Here is a 24,258-nt window from a genome sequence, read left to right on the forward strand (position 1 = left end):
CCATGTGTAGGGTCCTCTTGACGTCCTACGGATGTTCGAAGGGACGTTCACAGGACGTCCAGCGGCCATTCGGGACTCTTCGGGGACTTTCGCTGAAATTAACACATTCGGTGATGTTATGACTCGATATCCTCTGACGTCCTCGGAACAAATGCGGACCTAAGTGGGCGTTCGCAACGTCCGGGGGACGTCCCCTGTTTGCTGGGTGACTACGGGTTGCACAATCACAACATCTTTGTCGATGTTTATTTAAAAGTGACTCGTACCAGCAGTACAAGTGCCACTTCCATTAAGCTCCTATGTATTAATAAGCGTAGCTCTATATACCAGCCATGTGTGTAAACCGGATTCACTGCAGCCACAGGCCCTGAAAATAAAGCATCACATTTTCTCCTGTGAGTCATGCACAGTGTGAATTTCAGCAGCCCCAATTTCTGGAAGCTTTTGTATTTGATTTGGTATTGAGGACGTTTTTCCAGAAAATCAATTCTGAAAGCACATTTCTTAAAACAACCAACCAACCAATATATATATATATATATATATATAAAAGTTTAAATCCCAAATGCTGAAAGATTGTTCAATTGGTCTTTCAGGGGAAAGGTTTATGTAGAAGGCTACAAACAGAGCTTTTCCCTATTAGTAGATGTTTAACTATCCAAAAAACCCTTAGTATATATGGCTTTCAAATCACATCCTCATATCTCGGTGAGGTCATGCCTTACATGGCCGATGTTTGACCACTGAAACAATGTCACATTGTAAAGGCATGACCTCACTGAGATATGAGGATGTGATTGGATGCGAACAGTTCATCCAGATTTTCAAAAATAGTCGCTATACCACACGGAAAAACAAACATTGGACATCAGAGCATTGTGGTCGTACCTATGATAATGCTAATCTGTAAAATTACCACCATCATCCGGCGATCAGGTACACCGTGCAATACAGTATATACTGTTAGAAGTATAGAAGTGGACCTCCTACATGATGTTAACACAGGTTTGAATGAGTTTCGTCTCAGGTTACTGTCTGTGTGAAGTTTTATAATTCTTCCCATGTCGATGAACGTACAGGTGACGTCCAAGTCCAACGTGCACAATGCTTCACTGTTACGTTTGCACTCTGGAATGCGACTGCCCCGAGACCGCAGCGGTGCAAACAAAATCCTGGCTCGCAATTTAAACATGGAGAAATAAGCAATAAAAATGTTAGTCTAAAGCAAGCTGTTTTTGTTGATGTGTACCTTCTGCTCGAGGTGGTGGAAGGACAAATATGCTACATTTCACTCGGATGCATCATGAACCCCCAATCATAAAACCACATGCTGTGCTTGTTCTTCTCTGAAATTCCTGGAGATGTGCGTCCTTATGTTTCTCAGTCACACGGAAGCAAAAAAAAATCATTACATTCCTTGGGGAAAAGGTCTATCCTCGGCTTCTACTTTATCATCGGCTCCTCGGAGGATTCCGAGCCAGAGAATACAGAGCCAGCTCGGTACAATTCATTAACCATGCCCCAGTGTACACTCTCCTGTGGCTAATTTGCTAGTCCAGACGAAAGCTTTTTTATGCCTTTAGTGGATACAACACCGCATTTTAAATATGCTTGATGAGCAATTCAGAGTAAATGGGGGCAAAGAGTATTACACAAAAGAAACATTTCGACAATGAAAAACACTTTTTTTTTTTTTTTTGTAATTTTCCATTTTACTTTGTCTCTGGTAGACTGTATAATATATAATACATACTGCAACTTTTTCCTATTTGAATAACTCGTTGAAAAACCTTTAGGAATGTACAACCTTGCACTGAACGGTATATAAAGTGCCCTCCACTAATATTGGCACCCTCAGTAAATATGACCAAAGAAGGCTGTGAAAAACTGTCTTTATTATTTAACCTTTTGTCCAAAAATTGTTGGCACCCTTTTAGTCAATACTTTGTGCTACGTCCCTTTGCCAAGATAACAGCTCTGAGTCTTCTCCTATAATGCCTGATGAGGTTGGAGAATACATGGTAAGGGATCTGAGACCGTTCCTCCATACAGAACCTCTCCAGATCCTTCACATTTCGAGGTCCACGCTGGTGGACTCTCCTCTTCAGTTCACCCCACAGGATTTATATGGGTTTCAGGTCAGGGGACTGGGATGGTCATGGCAGGATCTTGATTTTGTGGTCAGTAAACCATTTTTGTGTTGATTTTGATGTATGTTTTGGATCATCATCCTGCTGGAAGATCCAACCACGGCCCTTTTGAAGCTTTCTGGCAGAGGCAGTCAGGTTTTTATTTAATATCTGCTGATATTTGAGTCCATGATGTCATGTATCCTAACAAAATGTCCAGGTCCTCTGGCAGAAAAACAGCCCCAAAACATTAAAGAGCCACCAACATATTTAACCATGGCCATGAGGTACTTTTCCATATGGCTACCCTCTCTGTGTGCTCCAAAACCACCTCTGGTGTTTATTACCAAAAAGGTCTATTTTGGTTTCTTCTGACCATAGAACCCGATCCCATTTGAAGTTCCAGTAGTGTCTGGCAAACTGAAGACGCTCGAGTTTGTATTTGGATGAGAGTAGAGGCTTTTTTCTTGAAATCCTTCCAAACAACTTGTGGTGATGTAGGTGACTTCGGATTGTAGTTTTGGAGACTTTCTGACCCCAAGACGCAACTAACTTCTGCAATTCTCCAGCTGTGATCCTTGGAGATTTGATCCATAACATTTCCAGTTGACTGGGACTTCTTAATTATTGCCCTGATGGTGGAAATGGGCATTTTCAATGCGTGTGCTATTTTCTTATAGGAATAGATGGATGACTGACTATATTCCTTGGTTTTACCTATTGTTATGAATGACTAATTTGGCCTATGTGTTGCCTCATATTCATACCCGTGTGAAACAGGAAGTCATGGTTGAACAATTTCCTGTTCCTAGTCACTCAGGTGTACTAATACAGAAAAAAAAAAGTAAAATATCAATGGGAATATACTTCAAATGTATTTTTCTCATATGAATTCATAGAGGTGTCAATAATTGTATATATATATATATATATATATATATATATATATATATATATATATATATATATATATATATATATAGACCTTAAACTTAATTTAATGTGCATGCAAATTTAGTCACTGATCACCACTATTTCCCAACGACCAATCACTGATCACTATTTTTTTACCTCAGTGACCAATTACTGCCCACTATTGTTTGTCCCACCCATGTACTTTGCTCTTTGCTTTAAATTCCCTTCTTGGTGATATTTATAAGTTCTAAGTAATTAAGTTATTCTGTTAATAACGGTTTACTTTGTGTCTATTTCACCAATAATCTCTACCATTATTTCAATTTACAATATTGAGAGAAATTCTAGCATTTTGTGAATATGTAAATAACTCATTTGTAAAGATATGGATTTTTTTTTTTTTTTTTTTTAACATTTTATAATCTTTTATATTCTGATACAACTCTATTCCATTCTATTCTATTTGTCCTTCTTCATGCAGCAGATTTTTGATACGCAAATGAGCATGAAAATTCCTGCAAAAAACAAAACAAAACAAAACATGCACATAAGTCTACATCATCATCTGACCACTTCTGTCCACTTTCTGTGTGTGCAATAACTTATTTTCCATTAAAAAACAAAACAAAAAAAAACAACAACACTGGGTATACCTGGCTAGCCCTGGCAGTTGAAAGTTATAAGGCCAGTACCTTCAGTTGGCAAAAGGCATGGTTCCCTAGATATTCCCCTCATTTTCACAGCATATATATCACACAGGTGTCATGGATGTGCACACTTCATGACTCCCCTTTCAATCCACACCTGCTACTGTCTCAACACCATGCTTCATTTCTATCAGGCAGCCTAACACCCAGCTGTACAACCGCGTCGATACGAGGTGACAGCCGAAGACAGCTCAATAAAACATGGCAGGAGACAGTGGAGAAGAAGACAATCATAGCATCTTTGGGGTTTATAATTTTACAATAAAGTTATCAACATATAGAAAGTTTTACCAACGATTGTGAGATTTCAAAAACTTTTTGATGGAGTTTACTCTTCATTGAAGTCCACAAGTATTTAATAAATAGAGACTGCATGTAATTAATTAGCATAAAGCATTAGTGACAGCTTAGTGGTTAGCATGTTTGCCTCGCACCTCCCGGGTTGTGTGTGAGTGTGTGTGTGCGAGTGTGCCCTGTGATGGGTAGGCACCCCGTCCAGGGTGCTCCCTGCCTTGTGCCTCGAGTTCCCCGGGATAGGCTCCACTCTCCCCCCATGACCCCGTGTAGACTAAACGGTATGGAAAATGGATGGATGGACATTATGAACACTGCTGAGTTTGCCTAAGACCTCAAGATCACCATGAATCTCATCACCATGTAGCATCTAATAATAATAATAATAATTATAATAATAAATGGCTTGGACAAGCACCTTTTGGTTTTCAGATCAAGAATAATATTGCTGTCAGATGAAACTTTTTTTTTTTTTTGCTGTTCCTGTTAGGCCCATTATGCTGTGGAAAATGCCTGCATATTGTCATTTCTGTTATAAAAAGGGGCCAAAGGTGTTCCAACAATGTGCTCGCTCTCTCTCTCTCTCTCTCTCTCTCTCTCTCTCTCCCTCTCTCGCTCTCACATACATAGAATAAAGATGAATGCTGTTTGTACATCAGTGGTGGTATTAGGTATTAGTGCTCTGTCCTTATCAGAAGGCATTATTGTTCATAACCCCTTTTTATTCATTCATTCCATTAAAAAAAAAAGGTTGTTTGGGAAATGAATGAAATTTCATGAAGTCCAGAGGACACAGTAAGTAATAAAAATACACGGTGAAGTGGAATTGGTCAGCTATTTGTGGTTTGTGACTTGAATACATACTGAACGCTATAATAAGATGAGATTGGTATGGACCGTTGTGCCAGTAGACCGTGGGGGGGGGGGGAACCCTGCTGGGGCATGCAATCCATTCACACGAGGGGGGCGGGGGGTGGGGGGGAGGGGGTAGAGAGAGAGAGAGCGAGAGAGAGAGAGGGGAGGGGAGAGAGAGGGAGAGAGAGAGGGGGGAGAGAGGGGGGGAGAGAGAGGGAGAGAGAGAGAGAGAGAAAGGTAGACAGAGAGAGAGAGGAGGGGAGAGAGAGGGAGAGAGGGAGAGAGAGAGGGGGAGAGATAGAGAAAGGGAGACAGAGAGAGAGATGAGGGGAGAGAGAGGGAGAGAGAGAGGGAGAGAGGGAGAGAGGGGGAGAGAGAGAGAAAGGGAGACAGAGAGAGAGATGAGGGGAGAGAGAGGGAGAGAGAGAGGGAGAGAGAGAGAAAGGGAGACAGAGAGAGAGATGAGGGGAGAGAGAGGGAGAGAGAGGGACAGAGAGAGAGAGAGAGAAAGGGAGACAGAGAGAGAGAGAGAAAGGGAAATGCTCTCCTAAATGTAAACAGCCAGCTCTTTTCGTCACTTCAGTAATGTTCAGCATGACTACGCAGTGAGCCATGGACAAAACTGACCATACTAATATAATCGATATTTATCCATTTTATCACCAATAATAAAAAAAAAGGTCAAGCTGTCTGAATAGTAGTGTTAAAAATATTGTTGACTTAACGGTCCAGTGGTTATTTAACAAGTACACACTGCAGCATGTAGGTTAGAATTATAGGGAATAACAACAACAACAATAATAATAATAATCTTCAATCTGTCATGTTCAGATCTGTTTCTTCATTACAATATCACACGGGGCTGTTCATTATTACAATATAATAACCATATTGTTATAAATTATGTTACAATCCATTTTTCTGGAAATGGCTGCTTCTGGAACAGACTCACTGGTCTTTACTGATGATGTAACTCATGACAGTAACAGCAGAATGAATTCATTTTGTCTGCTAATTTACAGAGAAATGCATCCAATCGAATCGGGAGGAACTTTATCATGCATCAAGAGAATGACTCGGGGGGGAAAAAGTGGAAGGTTTTAGATTGGCCAAGTCAATCAGCAGCAGCAGACCTTAACCCAATTGGGAGTCCCAAAACCCAAAAGGGCGATCCCCATAGCCAAGAAAAACTCCCCAAAACCCCCAAACAAAAAAACAACAACCAACCATTCCAATACTTTCGGATGAGACTGTATGTTATAATAGCTATAAACACTCATTTATTCCCTCTCTTGCAGATAATACCACTTCCTGTTATAAAGTGCTGACACTGGAGACGCCTTATGTTAAGTAAACATCTCCTTACATAACGTCCCCAATCATTTGTTTACTATTAGGCTTTGATTAAGTGGTGCATCCGTCATACACGCTGCACAGTAACCTATCAGACTGAGCACGTTAATATACACATGCTGTTATAGGAAATGAATCGGCAACTTCTGAACCATCAGAGTGGAAGATTGAGCAGCGATGTGGTATAAACAGTTAGCAGCAAGTACACGTGGTTGGCATTCGCAATGTCAGTGAAAAAAGTTGTCTTGGTAAAAAGACAGATGTTTGCCTCGGGAGAATAGACGGAAAGTAGAAACCTGTCAATATTTTCATTATAACGCCAATTCATGTCCAACTCACTTGTTTTCCAGCTACACGGTTACAACTCAACCCTCTTCACCATTCTTTGACAGAGGATGTAGGAAGGGATAAAATCTCAGACAAGTCTATTTCTGGCATCTATTATCTGGGTGTGTTCCAAGATATAAGATGCCAGTGGCGCATACAGGGTCTAAAGCATGTGCATGCGTGTGTGTTTGTTACCAGTGAGATGGAGAGAGAGAGAGAGGGAGAGAGAACATGAAAGAGAACTGTAAGGTTAAGCCATACTGAGGAAATGCTGTTGGGAATGCAGTCACCATGACTAACTACAGAGGAGGGGATTTGACCTGAGCTAATTAAACCACACTCAACCATAAAAAAAGAATCTCTCCTAAATGACTACATTTACACAGAGATCAAAGTGGTCACTGCCCATGTTCTAGCCTGCTCAGTGTTTCACACCCTTCCCCTCATGAACACTTAATGAACACAAGCCCACGATCCATGCGCTGGTGATGAAGGGCTGGGCAGGGTACAAATCCTCCAGGGACAGGCTCTGCGCCACATCATAAATATCTGAACCGAAGCATTTCGTACATCTGATACACGACATCGTACAGGAGATAAGACTGGGGGAGTGAACGGTGTGTGCAGATTTCGTCTACACACAAAGCTGGGAAATCTGTTCACTGAAGATTGGGAAAACAGTTCAGCCGGTTTGGGTAAACATGTGCTCACTGCAGCCTCAGATTCCTGTACCAAGCCGTAAATCATAAAGCTCCACATGTTGTGCATTCCGACTAGCTTTTCTTCTCACCACACTTGTAAAGAGTGATTATTTGAGCTACTATAGCCTTCTTGTGAGCTCAAACCAGCCTGGACATTCTATTCTGACCTCTCCCATCAACAAGGCATGTAAGCCCACTGAACTACCACTCACTGAATGATAGTGCGTGACAATCCCAGACAATCAGCAGTTTTGGAAATACTCAACCAGGCACAACTGGCACCACCAACCATGCCACAGTTAAAGTCACGGAGATCTAACGCTTGATTTGACCATTAACTAAAGCTCTTGACTTGTATCTGCATGACGATGTGCACTGTGCTGCTGCCACATGATTGGTTGATTGGGTAATCCCATAACAGGATAATACGGACACCGCCACTGGTCTAACAGAGTTAATGAACCAAGGTACAGGGAAAAATGCTTTTCTAACGTCTTTCAAGATAAGCGCTGAGGTCTAGTTCTAATAACTGCTTGTCCTATGTCTTTTAACAGGCCATGTGTTCAGCATCGACTCTTTACAACTTATTCAATCTATTAAGAGCACAGTATTGATCTCGTTGCTGTTTTGTTGCACTCTAGATGAATTGTAGCAACTTCGGGACGTTGAACTTGTCAGAACAATGTGCATGCAAGCGGGAGAGAGCCGGCAGCTGGAGAAAAGGTCAACGTTAAGTAAAGCAAAAGGCTGACACCGTGTTTTATTACTTTTAATATATAAAGTCATGTAGTTAGACTAAAATGTTTCAAATCTCTTTTTCCTGTACCATGAAACTGATGGAACAGGAGCACATAGTGAACATAGATGAAACTAGGGAGTTTTTTTTTTTTTATTAAAAATGTCTCTGAATTTAAACAAAACGATCTTTTAATTAAACATAATTTCATAAAGAAAAATTTCACTTGTCCCCAAGGGGCAATTGGTATCATAAAATGTTTCTATACATGACCCACCCCTATGGGGGGGGGGGGGGGGGGGTGCACTTCATATTTTATTATAATATAAAAGGTATTGTAAAACTGGTTCTAAAGAAAAGCCAAAATTTCTCCATCCAGGATGTGTGTGTGGTGGCATTTAGAAGGAAGCTTTGAATTCTCCCGTTCGATTTAAGCAAACAGTACGGTAAGAGAAACGGATGGCCTTCACTCTGAGGCCGTAGCGGCTGATAAATCCTACAAAAGGCCAGGCTCTGTGGGAACGCTCTGATCGGGCGTTTGCATTCAGACCTAAGGATTCTTTCTGCAAAGTTGGGTTGTGCTCAGCTCTCGAAACTTGGCAAGACTCAACCTACTGGTATAATACATTAACCAAAAGATATTTAGGGCTCAATTGACAGGGTCCTCCAAAATTATTGGCACCCTTCATAAAAAAAAAAAAAAATAAATAAAAAAAAAGGAAGAACTTCTATACATGAGACGTGACGTGCTCACAGTGCTAGGATCTCTTGCGCAAACCTTTCTTGGGTTAGTGTCTGTGTGGAGTTTCGCATGTTCTCCATGTGTCCACGTGAGATTCTGGGGTTAGTGGTGGTTCACTGATTAAGGCATTGGACTACTAGTCAGAAATACAAATCCAAGAACCACCAAGATGCCACTACTGACGTCTCAACTGTATGTCGCTTTGGATAAAAGCTATAAAATGCAAATAAATGAACAATGTTGCTCACATATCAAACAGAATCAAAACCGGATGTATCATGTGGAAGCCTGAGGTTTACACACCTAGTAACTACATGCTCAGAATGAGTAGCCAAAACCAATAAATATGTCATCTCTCATTGTGCATTTGCTGGCTTGGACAATGTTTTTGTGATTTGTATAGATTTATCTTTGGATGGTAAAATTTTTAAACTCCTTTAGACAACATGAAGAAACAACCTTTAGAGGAACCAGACTTAAAAGGGAACCTGTCCTCTTCTGGGATTAAAAATCCTTACTCTTCTACAGCAGTATGTTATAAGGTTAAACGGTACTAATGCCACTTTTCCACTGCACGGTACGGCTCGACTCGGCTCGGCTCGGCTCGCTTCACTTTTCTGAGCTTGCTTTTCCACTACCGCCTCAGCGTGGGTGCCATCTTCCACTCGCCTTCACGCAGGAATAATGTTGTATTATCAAAACCCTGTACAAATACACGGTCAGACTGTATTCCAAATGCCTTTCCTGTTCACTGAACACGGACCCTGTTAAAGATGTAAAATTACGGCGCTCTAGCACCTACGTAGTGCTCGTCATCACTACGTTAGATTCAGCTGAGACAGGAGTGACTGCGATAAACGCCTGTTTGGAAATCGGTAACAAGCGAGATGTAGAAATCCGACACAGAAATCTTTCTTGTAATTTTACGTTACATTTACGGCAGCATTTGGCGGACGCCCTTATCCAGAGTGACTTACAATTATCTCATTTATATAACTGAGCAGTTGAGGGTTAAGGGCCTTGCTCAAGAGCCCAACAGTGGCAGCTTGGCAGTGCTGGGATTTAAACTCACGACCTTCCGATCAGACGTCCAACGTCTTAACTGCTGAGCTACCACTTCCCTATGGTACATGCAGAGAACGAATAGCTGCAATGAGATAAACGGTACATAATTTTCAACTAATAGAACATTACGATACACAAACTATGTATTAAATGACACACATTTATTCAGGCACGATACAGAACCACTCGTTAGGGAGAATTCCCTACTCCCTCAGTGCGTGGCTCACAGGTAGTATCGGCTCGGCTCGCTCGGAACCTCGACCGAGGTGGTACTAACAAAAAGTACCAGGTACCAGATACTAACCACGGTGGAAACCCCGCCAAAAGCGAGCAGAGTCGAGTCGAGTCGAGCCGTACAGTGCGGTGGAAAAGGATGTTCAGTAGGAGCAGATGTGAATAAGAGTCCCGGGATGAGCATGGGACAAATCAAACAGAGGCAAGATTATCCCCTCATGCACGGGGGAGACGTGGACTGTGCTTTTGGGAAATGCAAACACATATGGAATACCCTAAGACCGGCAGCGTGGAAGTGGAAAAGGGTGATGCATATGTTCTAGTTACTAAAGCCGTAGTAATCCTGCCAGGACTTGTGAATTCTCCCGGTTTCAGCAACACTGTGACAGGCTCGATGTTGTTTTGATTCAGTACAACTCCCCGGAGTAAAGACGAATTGTTCAGGCATGCCGTTAAGCTGTCAGGTGTCTCTGCAGCTTCTATCTATGTGTTTGTAACAGAGATAGAGCTAGGTGACTTTCGCCTTTTGCCTATTCTCTCTGAACAAAAAAAAAGCCTGGAACAGCTTCTCTGCAGACTGATGATTCCTAGACCTCCATTTCAAGGTTAAATCAAGTACACATAACCCACTCCACTCCACAGCACACCATGATGGGAGAAGATATTCTCTCAAGAAGCATCCATCAGCATCCACACAGCCACACGAGAGCTTCAAAACTTCATGGATCACAACCCAGGAGCGAAAAACACCACATCCACCCCCCCAAACCTGTAATTGATCATTTTGAGCTTCCCTGCTGGTGCATTGTAATTCATTCCTCATTCTACAGTCAGTGGCTCAGTAAAGCGCTTCTACTAATGAGCGTTGAGAAAGCCAGCCAGGAGAAACAACTCTGTGGGTATTAGTGGGCTGCTGCATGTTGTGTTACACACAATCTAACAAGCCGCGAAAAGTCAAAAGGTTATGGCTCTTCTATGCTAATTGGCACACACCCCACGCTTCTTCCACCTGAAGGAACAGAAGACGTGCTGTGTGATGACCAGACTGTTCAAAAGACTGATTTTACTCGCAATATGCTGAAATGATTGTGCTGTCCAAACACTCTGGGTGAATATTTATGTAGAAATGCCAGCACTTTCAGCATGGTCTGTGCCTTCTGACAGTTCTTCAACCTCACCTACATCACTCCAGTAACTCCATAATTGGTGGAACATTTCGAACGGGGTCTCCTTCCCAAAGTAAAAACAAACTAGTAGCATAATTTAAAGCACCGTGACCCTGACCAGGCAGGTACTAAGGTTGTAAACGCGTCGCACAGTGCTGCATTTAATCTTTCTCTGACCCATGAGCTTCATATCTCGCTCGCTTGTCCCGCAGGCTTGGGGTGATTGACGATGGTGTCGGATTCAGATTCCCTGACAGATTCAGTAGAACCGAATTCTTTCCTCACATGCCTATCACGTCCTCATGAGAATAATAATAATAATAATAATTTAAAAAAAAACCTCCCGCTTGCACAAATCTTGTGTTGCGTCCTGCGGGATCCGAGTCTCTTTGCGCACCTCTAATCTGAACCAGATGCCCCGTGTCAAGCTTTACAGAAATAAATAAATAATAGCGCACCTCCTGTTCATATCTGGATTTTTTTTTCAAATCTATTTAGAACACATTAGGTTTCCAAAGAATGTATTTCATTCAGTTTCATCCCTAATCATTCGAAATGGATCCTACGGGGGACGGCCGGACGGACGGGTGGACGACGACTCATGGATACCTATAACTTCATGAAAGTTTTCCTGTTCGTTCCTCAGTACCAGAAAAAGTGTCAAAATTCTTCCTTTTTATCATCACACGCAGGAGATCAAAGACGAGGTTCGAAACACTGGAGAATTTACAGAACATACACTTAATACTCTTTAGCAAATGCATCTTGCAGAGAACATTTGTGTCGTGTTGGGTAATTAAATCCAATCTATTCGGGACTTAATTAAGTCATTTCTGCAAACGAATAACATCATTTAATTCACGCAAATGTCAAAACTGATCACACACAAGCCTGGCACACATTCTACTAACAGCAGGCAACTAATTCACTAAATGTTCCGAGTGTCGTTTCCTGTGTTGATTGCTTCAGTGTTTCCTACACACGAGTGAGAACTGGGCGCAACAGTAAGCGGTACGGTAGTTGATCCAGTATACCGTAAAATGATTCTCTGGAAAACAAGGATTCGTTCTTTTTTTTTCCACACTCGTACAGGAAAAAACAAATACGGTGAGGTGAAGGTGAGACTTTCTTTTACACAAAGCACAGTCTTACCTAACAATCCCTCCCTCTCTCCTTCTGCCGAACCAGACATGATTTTATGGAGAGTCTAGTGATCCTGATCCTTTCTGCTCTCCGGACCTGCCTGATCCGTTCGGATGTCCTACCTCTGGATCGGAGCTCTCATCAACTCCAGCTCCACATGGACATTCTCACTGTGGTTGCTGCGATGGCCTTGGGACTGCGATTACCACCTGCACTCGGGTCTCCTTTTAGTGAACAGTGGACTAGTTCAAGAAAACAGACTTCATATAAAACCATAATGAACTTCCCTTTACTTTCACACTATCCGTTGTTACCCAGATGAGGACGGGATTCCCTTCGGAGTCTGGTTCCTCTCGAGGTTTCTTCCTCTTAACATCTTTTCCTCACCACCGTCGCCAATGGCTCACTCAATAGAGATAAATTCACACACTTAAAATCTGTATCCTGTGTTTATATGTTTCTGTAAAGCTCCTTTGAGACAACGTCCATTGTTAGAAGCACTATACAAATCAAACTGAACTGAAATGAATTGAAGAATATACTTCCAGTGCATACAACCAGGCAAACTGAATAAACATGCGGTGTAGGAACAGAGAGGATTGCGATGCAGTTCGTTGCTTGATGTTCTCTGTATATCTGTTGTTCCTGCTGCTTTCAGGTCGTCCAGCAACTCTTTTCGAGTGACTGCTGCCTTCTCTCTTACCTTTCTTATCATTAGTCTGAGAGTGTGTTGTGAAATCTTGCATGGTGCACCTGACCGGAGACGATTAGCTGTGGTTCCATATTTCCAACTTCCCACCGTATTAAGGAAATATTTGCATTGACGGGGATGTTTAAGGTCTTTGCGAGGACTCTCTTTGCGTGCTTCTTGCATTCGAGTGTTGCTTAATAATGTGCTCCCGGATTAGTTTAGAAAGCTCCTTCACCATGATTGTTGTACAAAGTCTTCCCAAACGATGGCAACGTCTTTTATAATGACACCAGGAGCACGAGAACTTTTGTTGTTGCTGTTGCAGCGTTTACATATAGAGCACGCTATGACGTCTGAATACTTTTTTCCCTATCAATTTATTTCCCCTCACTGTATATTACCAATAACAGACAGAACGTGATGTGACGAACCATGAAAGAAAACAGAGAAAGATTTCATCCGCAGCTCAAAGTCATACTTGCTGTACCTATTTCAACAACATCTCACTCGATTGGAGGTGTATTTACGGGGAAAGCCGATGACTAGTCTGTGATCTACGGCGGCACTGAAACAAATGCGAATGCGTTTCTTAGCAAGGATGCTCCTTGTCATTCGGAAATAGAACTGAAGCAGCATTAGACCCTCCCATTGTGTTGTAATTGTCTCATGAGCTGGTGTTCTGTAATTAAAACAAAGCAAAACAACACAAGTTTGGATAAACTGCGTTGTTATGTTGAAAAACCTTTGATCTACCGCAGCATGTGTGGCGGCGATGTTTATTTTTTATAGCCACTAATGATAATGCAGTGCTCCGTTTTATAGTCAGTCTAACTTTTAATGTCTAAGGTTAAAAGGTTTGTTGTTTACGTCATTAAATTTTTTTTTACTGCCATTAATAAATATGGCTGATGCTCCATCTAATTTGATTTCTTACCGAGCGAAGCCTTTTTGGGGGGCAGCCCCTTCAGCTACTTGAGCAGAACTGCCCCATGAGCTGCGCAGGTTGCGGCTGCTCTGCTGTCAAGATTTAACGGACAGAGGTGCCCAATTTTTTAAAATGCTGGCTACAGGCACACGTACTGCCCCTTGCGAAAATCACAAAGCTAATTTCTTAATCGCAAGCACATCTGAAATGAGTGAACGCTCAAGTATGGATGTTCGCTTGAAATATTTGTGCATTTAGGGACTCTGCAATAATTACAAGCTGTATTTGCTTCGCACTGGAAGCTCTGACATGCTACTACTTAGACTTCTGCATGTTTAAAGGGGTCATAAGATGATTTTTAATGTTTTCTGTCTGTTTGGGAGGGTAAGATATCTGTTTGTGTGTGTATAAGCTCTGCAAAGTCCCAAAACTCATATTTTCTCCTAAAGGGATTTATGCTATCTAACAGAGAAGGCTCCTCCAGGGCTGCGTGAAACGCCTCGTTCCAATTTCTCTACATCACAGCATGCACTATCAGCATAATCCCGCCCAGAGGAGTCAGTGAATTCTGGCGAGGCGTCAGTGAATTCTGGCGAGGCGTCAGTGAATTCTGGCGAGGTGTCAGTGAATTCAGTGAATTCTGGCGAGGCGTCGGTGAGTTCACGCGAGGCGTCGGTGAGTTCACGCGAGGCGTCGGTGAGTTCACGCGAGGCGTCGGTGAGTTCACGCGAGGCGTCGGTGAGTTCACGCGAGGCGTCGGTGAGTTCACGCGAGGCGTCGGTGAGTTCAGTCGCCATGTCATGGAGATGCTGTGTGTTTCGGTACGAAAGCAAAACCTCTTTGTTTAGAGTTCCAAAAACTGACAAAATCAGTGGTTGCTGTTTATTTATAACACTGTTCCTGAGAAGTACAACACAAACGTTTGCTTGTGCACAGCACATTTTATGGAGAACAGCTTCCTGAACCTGGGCGAATACAAGGCAGGCTACACACAAAGCCTACTCCTGAAAAATGGTGCGATTCCCACTTTGCTCGGACAATCTTGTGCTTCTGAATCAGAACCTGTAAGTGTGTTTGATTATTTTATGAAGTATCTGCTACTGACTGTTCAAATGCAGAGTTTTGTTTTTTGGCTCGATTGTAGACCTCTGCTAACATGCTAGCTAAAGTTTGCTAAGTTGACTCAGGGGTTAGTGTTTGTTTATACGTTGGTGGTCCGACAGACATTCATTGTAGCTGCTGTTGTGATTGTATCTTGAAGTCAATTGAAGCATAAGAATCCTAGCTTTCCAAAGATATGCATGAGTAACTGTACACACACAGCAGCTGTGTACATAGAATAGATGGCCCGCCGGAGTGGTCGGAATTTACATCGTATCTGAAGGTGAGAGAGTTACGAAATAAAAAGTTACCACTGTCAAATGTTCTGCTCAAGTCGTGTTCGCAAACTTGCTTCCGCTAGATCATGCACAGCTTCTCAATCAGACTCAGGCTTGGACTGATACAGTAAAACCGACGACATGTTGCTTAGAATTGCTTTAGAAGCCTTGGAGGCTAAGGCTAAAGCTAAGGAGAAAGCTAAAGCTAAGGGGCGTTACTTTTCCGACTTGCTCGTGAGGCTTTCAGCCAATCACACCGCATCGGGTCAGCTGGCCAATCGGAGCGCTCTGGGCTTTTTGGAAGGAGGGGCTTTGGAGCGTTTCTGGCAGCCTGGGAAAAGAGGCACTGCAATAATGTGCAGTATTTGACAAATAATGCGCTGTTTGAACATTAAAGCATGTTAAACTATTCTATTACTCCCAATAGACAAAATAATTAACATTTAAAAAAAATTTTTTAAATCATGATATGACTCCTTTAACACAAGAGTGTGAAAAGGGTCCAACGACGAACTTCTTTATACACCTTGTTTTTAGCTGCCGTTCTGCACAGGTTTGAATATTTTCTGCATGGGAGCATCATCAGAAGTGCGCACACACTCACAGCTTAAACCGAACACTGAATATGGTCCTTGTGAAACTGAAGCAATCCTACCATACTGAGACGTATACAAACTATACCGTGATTTCCATTTTTGGCCATACTAGCCCAGGTACTGTATACTGATGACTGCACAAATATATCTTGCCCATTAAATAAAACTGCCACATTTTATTTTCAATCTATTCCTAGAAAATAACATAGCACATCTCCAATTTGGAAGTGACATGAACAAAGCATAGTGTCAGGAGACAAGGAGAGAGAGAGAGAGAGAGAGAGAGAGAGAGAGAGAGAGAGAGAGAGTGTGAAAGAGAGAGAGAGAGAGAGCAGAATCTAGAGGTAACACAGCACATGTGGCACACTGCAATTACTCACGTTTCCTTGCCCTGAATTCTCGCTGGAGATGATGTGCAAGTGTTGCATCACAACCATGCTTCACTTTAATCAAGAAAGCTAATGCCCAAATGTACAACCATGTCAATAAAAGTGGTATCAGAACAGTTAAAATTGCGTTAGCTATAATTACAACAGTCCATCAAACCATGATGAGAACCATGATTAATACTGATGGCTTTCCACATAGCTCTCGCTTTAATAAATACGGGATAGTCTCTAAATCTGTCCAGGAAACAGGGGAAAAAAAAGGATCTGTCTCTGTGTGCAAACTGCTCCTTCATAGTCACCCTGAAGTTTCGTGTCTCCTTCTGGCTAATCCGAAAATCGGAAGCCCAACCACAATCCCTCATTATCCGAGCTCGTGGTCAGACATGGTGTGTAAACACCACCCACTGCGCTGACTCGGCTACATACCTAACAGCTCAGAACAGGCTTCAGTTCACCTTGAGAAATACTATAAACATCCCTGTAAGGGCTTGACATGAACACCTATCCACCTGGCAAATGAGGGTAAAATGTGGCACTGGAGGGCAACTCTGCTCATTTACCAAGCTTTTTAATCAAATGAGGTAATCCCATGCCTATCCTATGCATTTAAAAAAAAAAAAAGTCTATACTGTATATGTAGCATTTGTAGTGGTTCGTCCAGTTACCGGAAAATGAGCCGAGCAGCATAATGGAGTAAAAATTCAGAATGCTGCGTGATGGATGTGGAGTAAATTGAACCCGAATACACTAAAGAGAAGGGCATTATGTTACGGCCATATCGCACAAGAAACAAGATAAAGTGACACCCCTATTGTGCAAAGTGCTTTTGACTCACAAGGTTATCTCGACTCGCAAAATGAAGAGGGTTTCATCATCCTCTACTTTTAATTAACATTGCTAAGAAACATCACGATTTAACGTGTGTTCATTTTAAAACCGTTCTACGTGGTAATCATCATCCCATCCTCACCTATGACCAGTGAGAGTCGGGTGTTTACCTAGGGTGGTTTATCTACAGAACGGATTATACGCTCAAGTGCATGGGAAATGAGCAAGCTTTAATTTAAGCATGCATGAAGCTTCTAGTGGAAACAGATGACGTATCAGTGACATGTTCAGGGACAAGCCGTTTTCATTTTCGCTTCAATGTGTCACGTACTGTGGGTGGAGACGGAAGCAGTCGCGGGTGACGGAATCCAGGCGGAATAATCCAAAGGTGAAAGACAAAGTTCCTGGTCGATAAACAGGCGAGGGTCAGGTGATCAGGCAAACAAACAAAACGAGGCTAGGCAGAAATCGAGGTCGGGGACGGAAAAACACTGGTCAAAAGTAACTTTGTAAACGCACGAGAAAAAGGCTTACAGAATGGCAGAGACACGAGTCAACTGAACATTACTTCGCAAAGTCTCCTCGCTTCCAAAGTCTCTCTTATGCTGTGGTGCGAGTGTGTTTGTAATGGGATGCAGGTATGTGTGATTAGAACTCCGGGGAAGGAGAGTGTGTGGGAAGTGTAGTCCTCGGCGGCCATGTTTGTAGTTAGAGGTGCCTCCTGGGAAACTGAGTCGTGGCTGGGATGAGATTATTCATCCCAGAAATAAGCTCCGCCCTCAGCTGGACTCGCTCAATGGGTCCTATTTAAAGTCGAGTTACGTGCACGTAGTGAAGAGTTAACTCTGAATTTGTGCACATCTGCATTCAGATCTCAGACATAACTATGGATGAAGCGAAATTCTGACCTTGGATTAAATTCGATTTTTCCTATAGCATAGAAGCAGCATTAAGTCTAAAGAGAGCCACTGTCTGAGAATCTGATGCAACCTCAATAACAGCACGTTTACATGGACAACAATAATCCGATATGAACCCGATTAAGACGATACTCTGATTAAGAAACTAGCATGTAAACAGCAATTATTGATGACCTTAATCCGACTAAAGTCATACTTGAAGTAAACACAAATCGAATTAAGACGCGTGGAGTATTCCTGTTTTAGTCGCATTACAGACATGTACACACCTTAATCACACTATTAACGCCGTGTGGGAGTTTTCACCGCGTTTTGCCACAGGACACGTACACACGCGGCAGCGCTCAACCGTTTCACAGCAAACCACGTAATTACCTACTATACTGTAGGCAAGATACACGTATTACAGCTACTAAATAGTAGGCAAGTACGCGGTTTGGGACGCAGCCCACGACTTCAAGCAGTCGTTTATTTGCACGTACAGCATGACAAATATTTAACCGCACTTGAAGTTTTTGTAAAATTAGAGCTGAAACACCCAAAACTGTATACGGTCCCATAATGAAGATGAACTGTATGTCGATACGTGAAATTCTGGAGGGACGTCGGACGGCGTGGCGCGGTGACGTAATGACGTGTGCCGTTAATCCAACTACGTTCTATAACACGTAAAACAGGAACATGAAAGGAGTATTCTAAAAGCAACTCATGTAAACACCTTAATCAGAATATTGTCTTATTCAGAATAAGGTCAATAATTAGATTATTGCTGTTCATGTAAACGCACTCATCGTCACACTGGAATGTATTTCTGGTTGTAAATTCACTCAAAGAATCAATCGACTTTTATTTTAGACTAATTATTATTATATATAAAAAATACAGTTAATTAGTTGAGTGCATCATCTCTTTGAAGTCCTTGAGATTTTTTTATTGGTCACATGCAGTGTCATGTCTATATCCATTACAATTCAACTCCGCATCCAAATCAACGACACTCTATAGCTCTAACTCATCTTATACCACCAGCTTCCTGTTTCACCCCATCAGCCTGTTTCCTGTTTCACCCCATCTTTCACCCCATCAGCCTGTTTCCTGTTTCACCCCATCAGTGTATTTAAACTGCTTTATCACCGCGAATCTTTGCAAGTTTCTTGCCCTTTCCGTTTGTACATCTCCGAGTGTTATTTGCTCCGTTTGCTTGTTCTGCTTTCTTGACATTTCGTTTTGTCTTTACTTTGAGGTCGTGTGTCCTATGTTCTGGAAATCTGACTCATTGACCTCTGCTCGTTTCATGTTTAAGAGATTGCTTGCTGATTTGGATTTGTTACTGAAGTTCACGCTTACATCCACCAAGGTCTTATTGTTTATTTCGTTTGCATCTGTGAATTAATAGAAATGTTACTGATTGTATGAGATAGACACGTCGTTTAACGTCGATTGCAGGCGCCTGAATTGATTGAATCGAAACCGCATCTCGTTGAGGTATCGGCAAATACGGAATCGCTGGCTAAAAGAATCGATGGTAGATCGTCTCGTCATGATGCTTGCGATTTACACCCTTTCAAGGCATTAAGTAAAGATCACTAGCTAAATATATAGTGAGTTATTTGTTACAGTTGTTTAGTCTGCCACACCCGAACCAAAATATCCTTTTCGTTATGTGTCGAGCATAAACAAAGACCTTGCACTGAAGTCGATTCCAAGCCTTCACTAAAACTGTAAGTGGTAAAGCACTAGAAAAACCAGAAATTGCTCCTTGCTGTTGTACAGAGGCAGAAATCCAGCTGTGACGGGAACCGTGAATTGCGTGCATATTTATGAGTGATTGGGAACTTGCCTGTAAATGGGGTCCTGCATCACCATCATCTTGCTCTCGTCCCACATCCATTCTTTTTTCTATAGGGTAAGAAGGAAAGAATGAGTTTTAGAGAATGACTAATACAGCCACCAATGCGCCTAATAACTCCACTGCTTCAGAGAGATGATTAATGATGGCAGAGGCACAAGTTCCAGATCATTTAGGAATAAAAATGCTGTTCCCACTGAGTGGTTTCACATCAGATCACAATCACTTGGAGGACACTCTTCAATCTGATGACACTGTTAAACTATATTCAAATTAGAAACTAAAAAACTACCTACTGATTTTTTTTTTCTCCCCATTTTCAGATATAAGAAGCTCAGAAGATGCTTTGTCTCGGAAAATGCATCGTTCTGAACAATACTGTGATACTCATGAATATTAATGGTGATTATTACTTGAAATAAACGAGAATTAAGCAATACATCATTTTATTAGATAGGTCAATCTAACTGACTCAACTACACGCTAATATAACTTATCACCAACATATATTTTTCACCAGCCAGAGCTGGTTATTAAAATAATCCAAGAACACTCACATTAGCTCAATAATAATAATAATTCCTAAGATTTATATAGCATTTTCTAGGCATCCACTTGGATGATGCGACGGCAGCCATAGTGCACCAGAGCGCCCACCACACGCCAGCTATTAGTGGAGAGGAGAGGAGAGTGATGTATTATTAGTGGGCCATGATAGAGAAGGGCCAATGGGGGAATTTTGCCAGGACAGACGGGTTATACACCTACTCTTTTCTAGGATAAGTGTCCTGAGATTTTTAACGACCACAGAGAGCAGGACCTCGGTTTAACGTCTCATCCGAAAAACAGTGGTGTTTTTACAGTATAGTGTCCCCATCACTATACTGGGGTATTAGGATCCAGACAGACCGCAGGGTAAACGCCCCCTGCTGGGCTCACTAATACCACTACCAGCAGCAACCTTAGTTTTCCACAGGAGGTCTCCCATCCAGGTACTCACCAGGCTCAACCCCACTTAACTTCAGTGGGAAACCAGGCCAGAACTGCAGGGAGATATGGCTCTGGCATGCACCCACATGAAGCCATCTAATAAACTCTTACCCTAATTTGTTCTGATTTAATGTCTTCCCTCCATGGTGACCTCAGTACAGTCTAATATACTACAGAAGCTCTACATGGCACAACTTGTAATTATGCACAGCATAGAGCCATGATGTCGCGAGACTAAAACTAAAACTGTCTCTGACATTATCCTGCCTCTACGGCTTCTCTTCATCCAAACGGATGGTAAATGCAATTCCTTCAATGTTAAAAGAAATCGTTTGTACCGTCCGACCTGAACTATATCCAGTGCATCTGCAGTATGTGACCAATTACTACAGACAAGAACTTTAATACAGTACAGAAGAGTGCACTTGTGAAAATCTTCAGAAAATCAAGCTCTTCCTAAGTGCCTACACACTGTTGGTATTTGGAAAACCAAAATGGTTAAGCCCCCCCCAGCCCACTACATATATACATGACATGATCAAAAGTATGTGGACACCCGACCAGCACACCCATATGTGCCCATGTCATGGAGTTGGTCCTCCTTTGCTGTTATAATAAGCTCCAGTCTTGTAGGAACACTTTCCACTAGATTTTGACGTGTGGCAGTGGGGATTTGTGTTCATTCAGTCACAAGAGCATTAGTGAGCCAATGCATTGATGTCAGGTGAGCAGTCAAAATTCCCGTTCATCCCAAAGGTGTTCAGAAGGATTGAGTTCAGGGATCTCTGCAGGATCTTCCACTCCAACCTTGGCAGAACATGTTTTCACGGAGCTCGCTTTGTGCATGGGGACACTGTCATGGTGGAACAGGTTTGGGCTTCTTAGTTCCAGTGAAGGGAAATTGTAATATTACAGCATACAAAGGCATTCTAGAGCAGTGGTCTCCAACCCTCTTTCTTGAGCTCTACCTTCCTGCAGGTTTCATCTCCAACCAACATCTAAGCACACCTGTTTTAGTTGATCAAGAACTTCATAAGGCAATGATTAGAGAATTATGGGTGGAGTTTAAGTCTTCAGGAAAGTAGATCACCAGGAACAGGGTTGGTGACCATTGTTCTAGACAACTGTGTGCTTCCAAGTTGGTGGCAACAGTTTGGGTGGGTAGGTAGGTGGGTAGATTTTATTGATCCTGTGAGGAAAATTGTTACGTCACAGCAGCATAAAGAATAAAAATATAATAAAAAGCAGAACTGTGTATATATATATATATATATATATATGTGTGTGTATACATCCACCTGCTAACTACACTAATCTCTGAGCAATCCCCCCTCCCCTTCTCCCAAATATGCACACTTGCCATTTCCCACTCACCACTAGCCTGCTTTTCCTCGATCATACAGCAGCTACCAAGTGGGGAGTGTGAAGGCAAACACATGCTTCCTTCGAGACACGGGAAGCCAGCCAACAACAATGTCTGCTGTGTCACATGGCAGCATAACACACTCAGGCGGATCAGCTATCTGCCCTGTTCCACATACATGAGCTCACGGACACCCATGACTGACTAGGATTGCTACTAGTGTGACTGACAGGAAGTATGCTATCCCTTGCACTCAGAGTCCAGCCGGTTTTGCGCTCTTAAACTCCCGGCCACGGATGGCTGTGGCATCGTCAGGATTAAAACTCGCAATCTTCCAAGGCTAAGGTGAATGCTTATTTTGTTGCATCACTCGGAAGCCCCCAGCAATTTTTTTTCCATTCTGGACATGAATAAAATATGCACAGCACATAAACAAAGCAGTTGATTTCACTCGACATTATTCTGAAAAGCTGAACTTCTCATCTTGCTTTGCTCTGTCAAAAAAGTAGGCAGCTACAGATGTAATCTGGGGTAAAAAGAAAGAAAGAAGATCTCATATTTACTCTGTTTATGCATCCATACACATCGTCAGTGGTGCTTGAAAGTTTGTGAACCCTTTCGAATTCTCTACATTTCTGTATAAATATGACCTAAAACATGATCAGATTTCCACACAAGTCCTAAAAGTAGACAACAAGAGCCCAATTAAACAAATGTGACAAAAATGTTATACTTGGACAATTTATTGAGGAAAAAGATCCAATATTACATATCTGTGAGTTGCAAAAGTATGTGAACCTTTGCATTCAGTATCTGGTGTAACCGCCTTGTGTAGGAATAACTGCACCTAAACGTTTACTGTAACTGTTGATCAGTCCTGCACATCGGCTTGGAGGAATTTCAGCCTGTTCCTCAGTACAGAACAGCTTCAACTCTGGGATTTTGTTGGGTTTTCTCACATGAACTGCTCGCTTCAGGTCCTTTTATAACATTCCTATTGGATTAAGGTCAGGACTTTGACTTGGTCATTTCAAAACATTAACTTTATCCTTCTTTAACCGTTCTTTGGTAGAATGACTTGTGTGCTTAGGATCATTTTCTTGCTGCATGACCCACTTTCTCTTGAGATTCAATTCATGGACAGATTTCCTGACATTTTCCTTCAGAATTAACTGGTATAATTCAGAATTAATTATTCCAGCAGTAATGGCAAGTCATCCTGGTCCAGATGCAGCAAAACAGGCCCAAACCATGATACTACCACCAGCATGTTTCACAGATGGGATAAGATTCTTATGCTGGAATGCAGTGATTTCCTTTCTCCAAACATAACACTTCTTATTTGAACCAAAAACAAAAAAAAAACCGTTTGGTCTCAGCTGCCCACAAAACATTTTCCAATATCCTTCTGGCTTGTCCACGTGATCTTTAGAAAACTGCAGACATGCAGCAATGTTCTTTTTGGAGAGCAGTGGCTTTCTCCTTGCAACCCTGCTATGAACACCATTGTTATTCAGTGTTCTCCTGATGGTGGACTCATGAACATTAACATTAGCCAATGTGAGAGATGCCTTTGGTTGTTTAGAAGTTACTCCGGGTTCCTTTTTGATCTCATGGACTATTACACGTCTTGCTCTTGGAGTGATCTTTGCTGGTCTCCACTCCTGGGAAGGGTAACAATGGTCTTGATTTTCCTCCATTTGTACATAATCTGTCTGACTGTGGATTGGTGGAGTCCAAACTCTTTACAGATGGTTTTGTAACCTTTTCCAGCCTGATGAGTGTCAACAACTCTTTTTCTGAGGTCCTCAGAAATCTCCTTTGTTTGTGCCATGATACACTTCCAAAACATGTGTTGTGAAGATCAGACTCTGGTAGATCCCTGTTCTTTAAATAAAACAGGGTGCTCACTCACACCTGATTATCATCCCAATGATTGAAATCACCTGACTAATTTCACC

General features: G+C 42.1%; 1 protein-coding gene across 1 annotated transcript in view; it reads right to left on the reverse strand.

Annotated features, from left to right (window-relative positions):
• The window catches only part of nos1apa (nitric oxide synthase 1 (neuronal) adaptor protein a), a 132,485-nt gene that overhangs the window by 55,224 nt on the left and 53,003 nt on the right, over positions 1 to 24,258 (reverse strand). Inside the window, exon 4 of the mRNA XM_053683487.1 lies at positions 19,936 to 19,994. Coding sequence (XP_053539462.1) covers positions 19,936 to 19,994 — 59 coding nt within the window. The remainder of the gene's footprint in view (positions 1 to 19,935; positions 19,995 to 24,258) is intronic.

The sequence above is a fragment of the Ictalurus punctatus genome, chromosome 11 (genome assembly GCF_001660625.3).
Source record: "Ictalurus punctatus breed USDA103 chromosome 11, Coco_2.0, whole genome shotgun sequence".
Taxonomy (NCBI): Eukaryota; Metazoa; Chordata; class Actinopteri; order Siluriformes; family Ictaluridae; genus Ictalurus; species Ictalurus punctatus.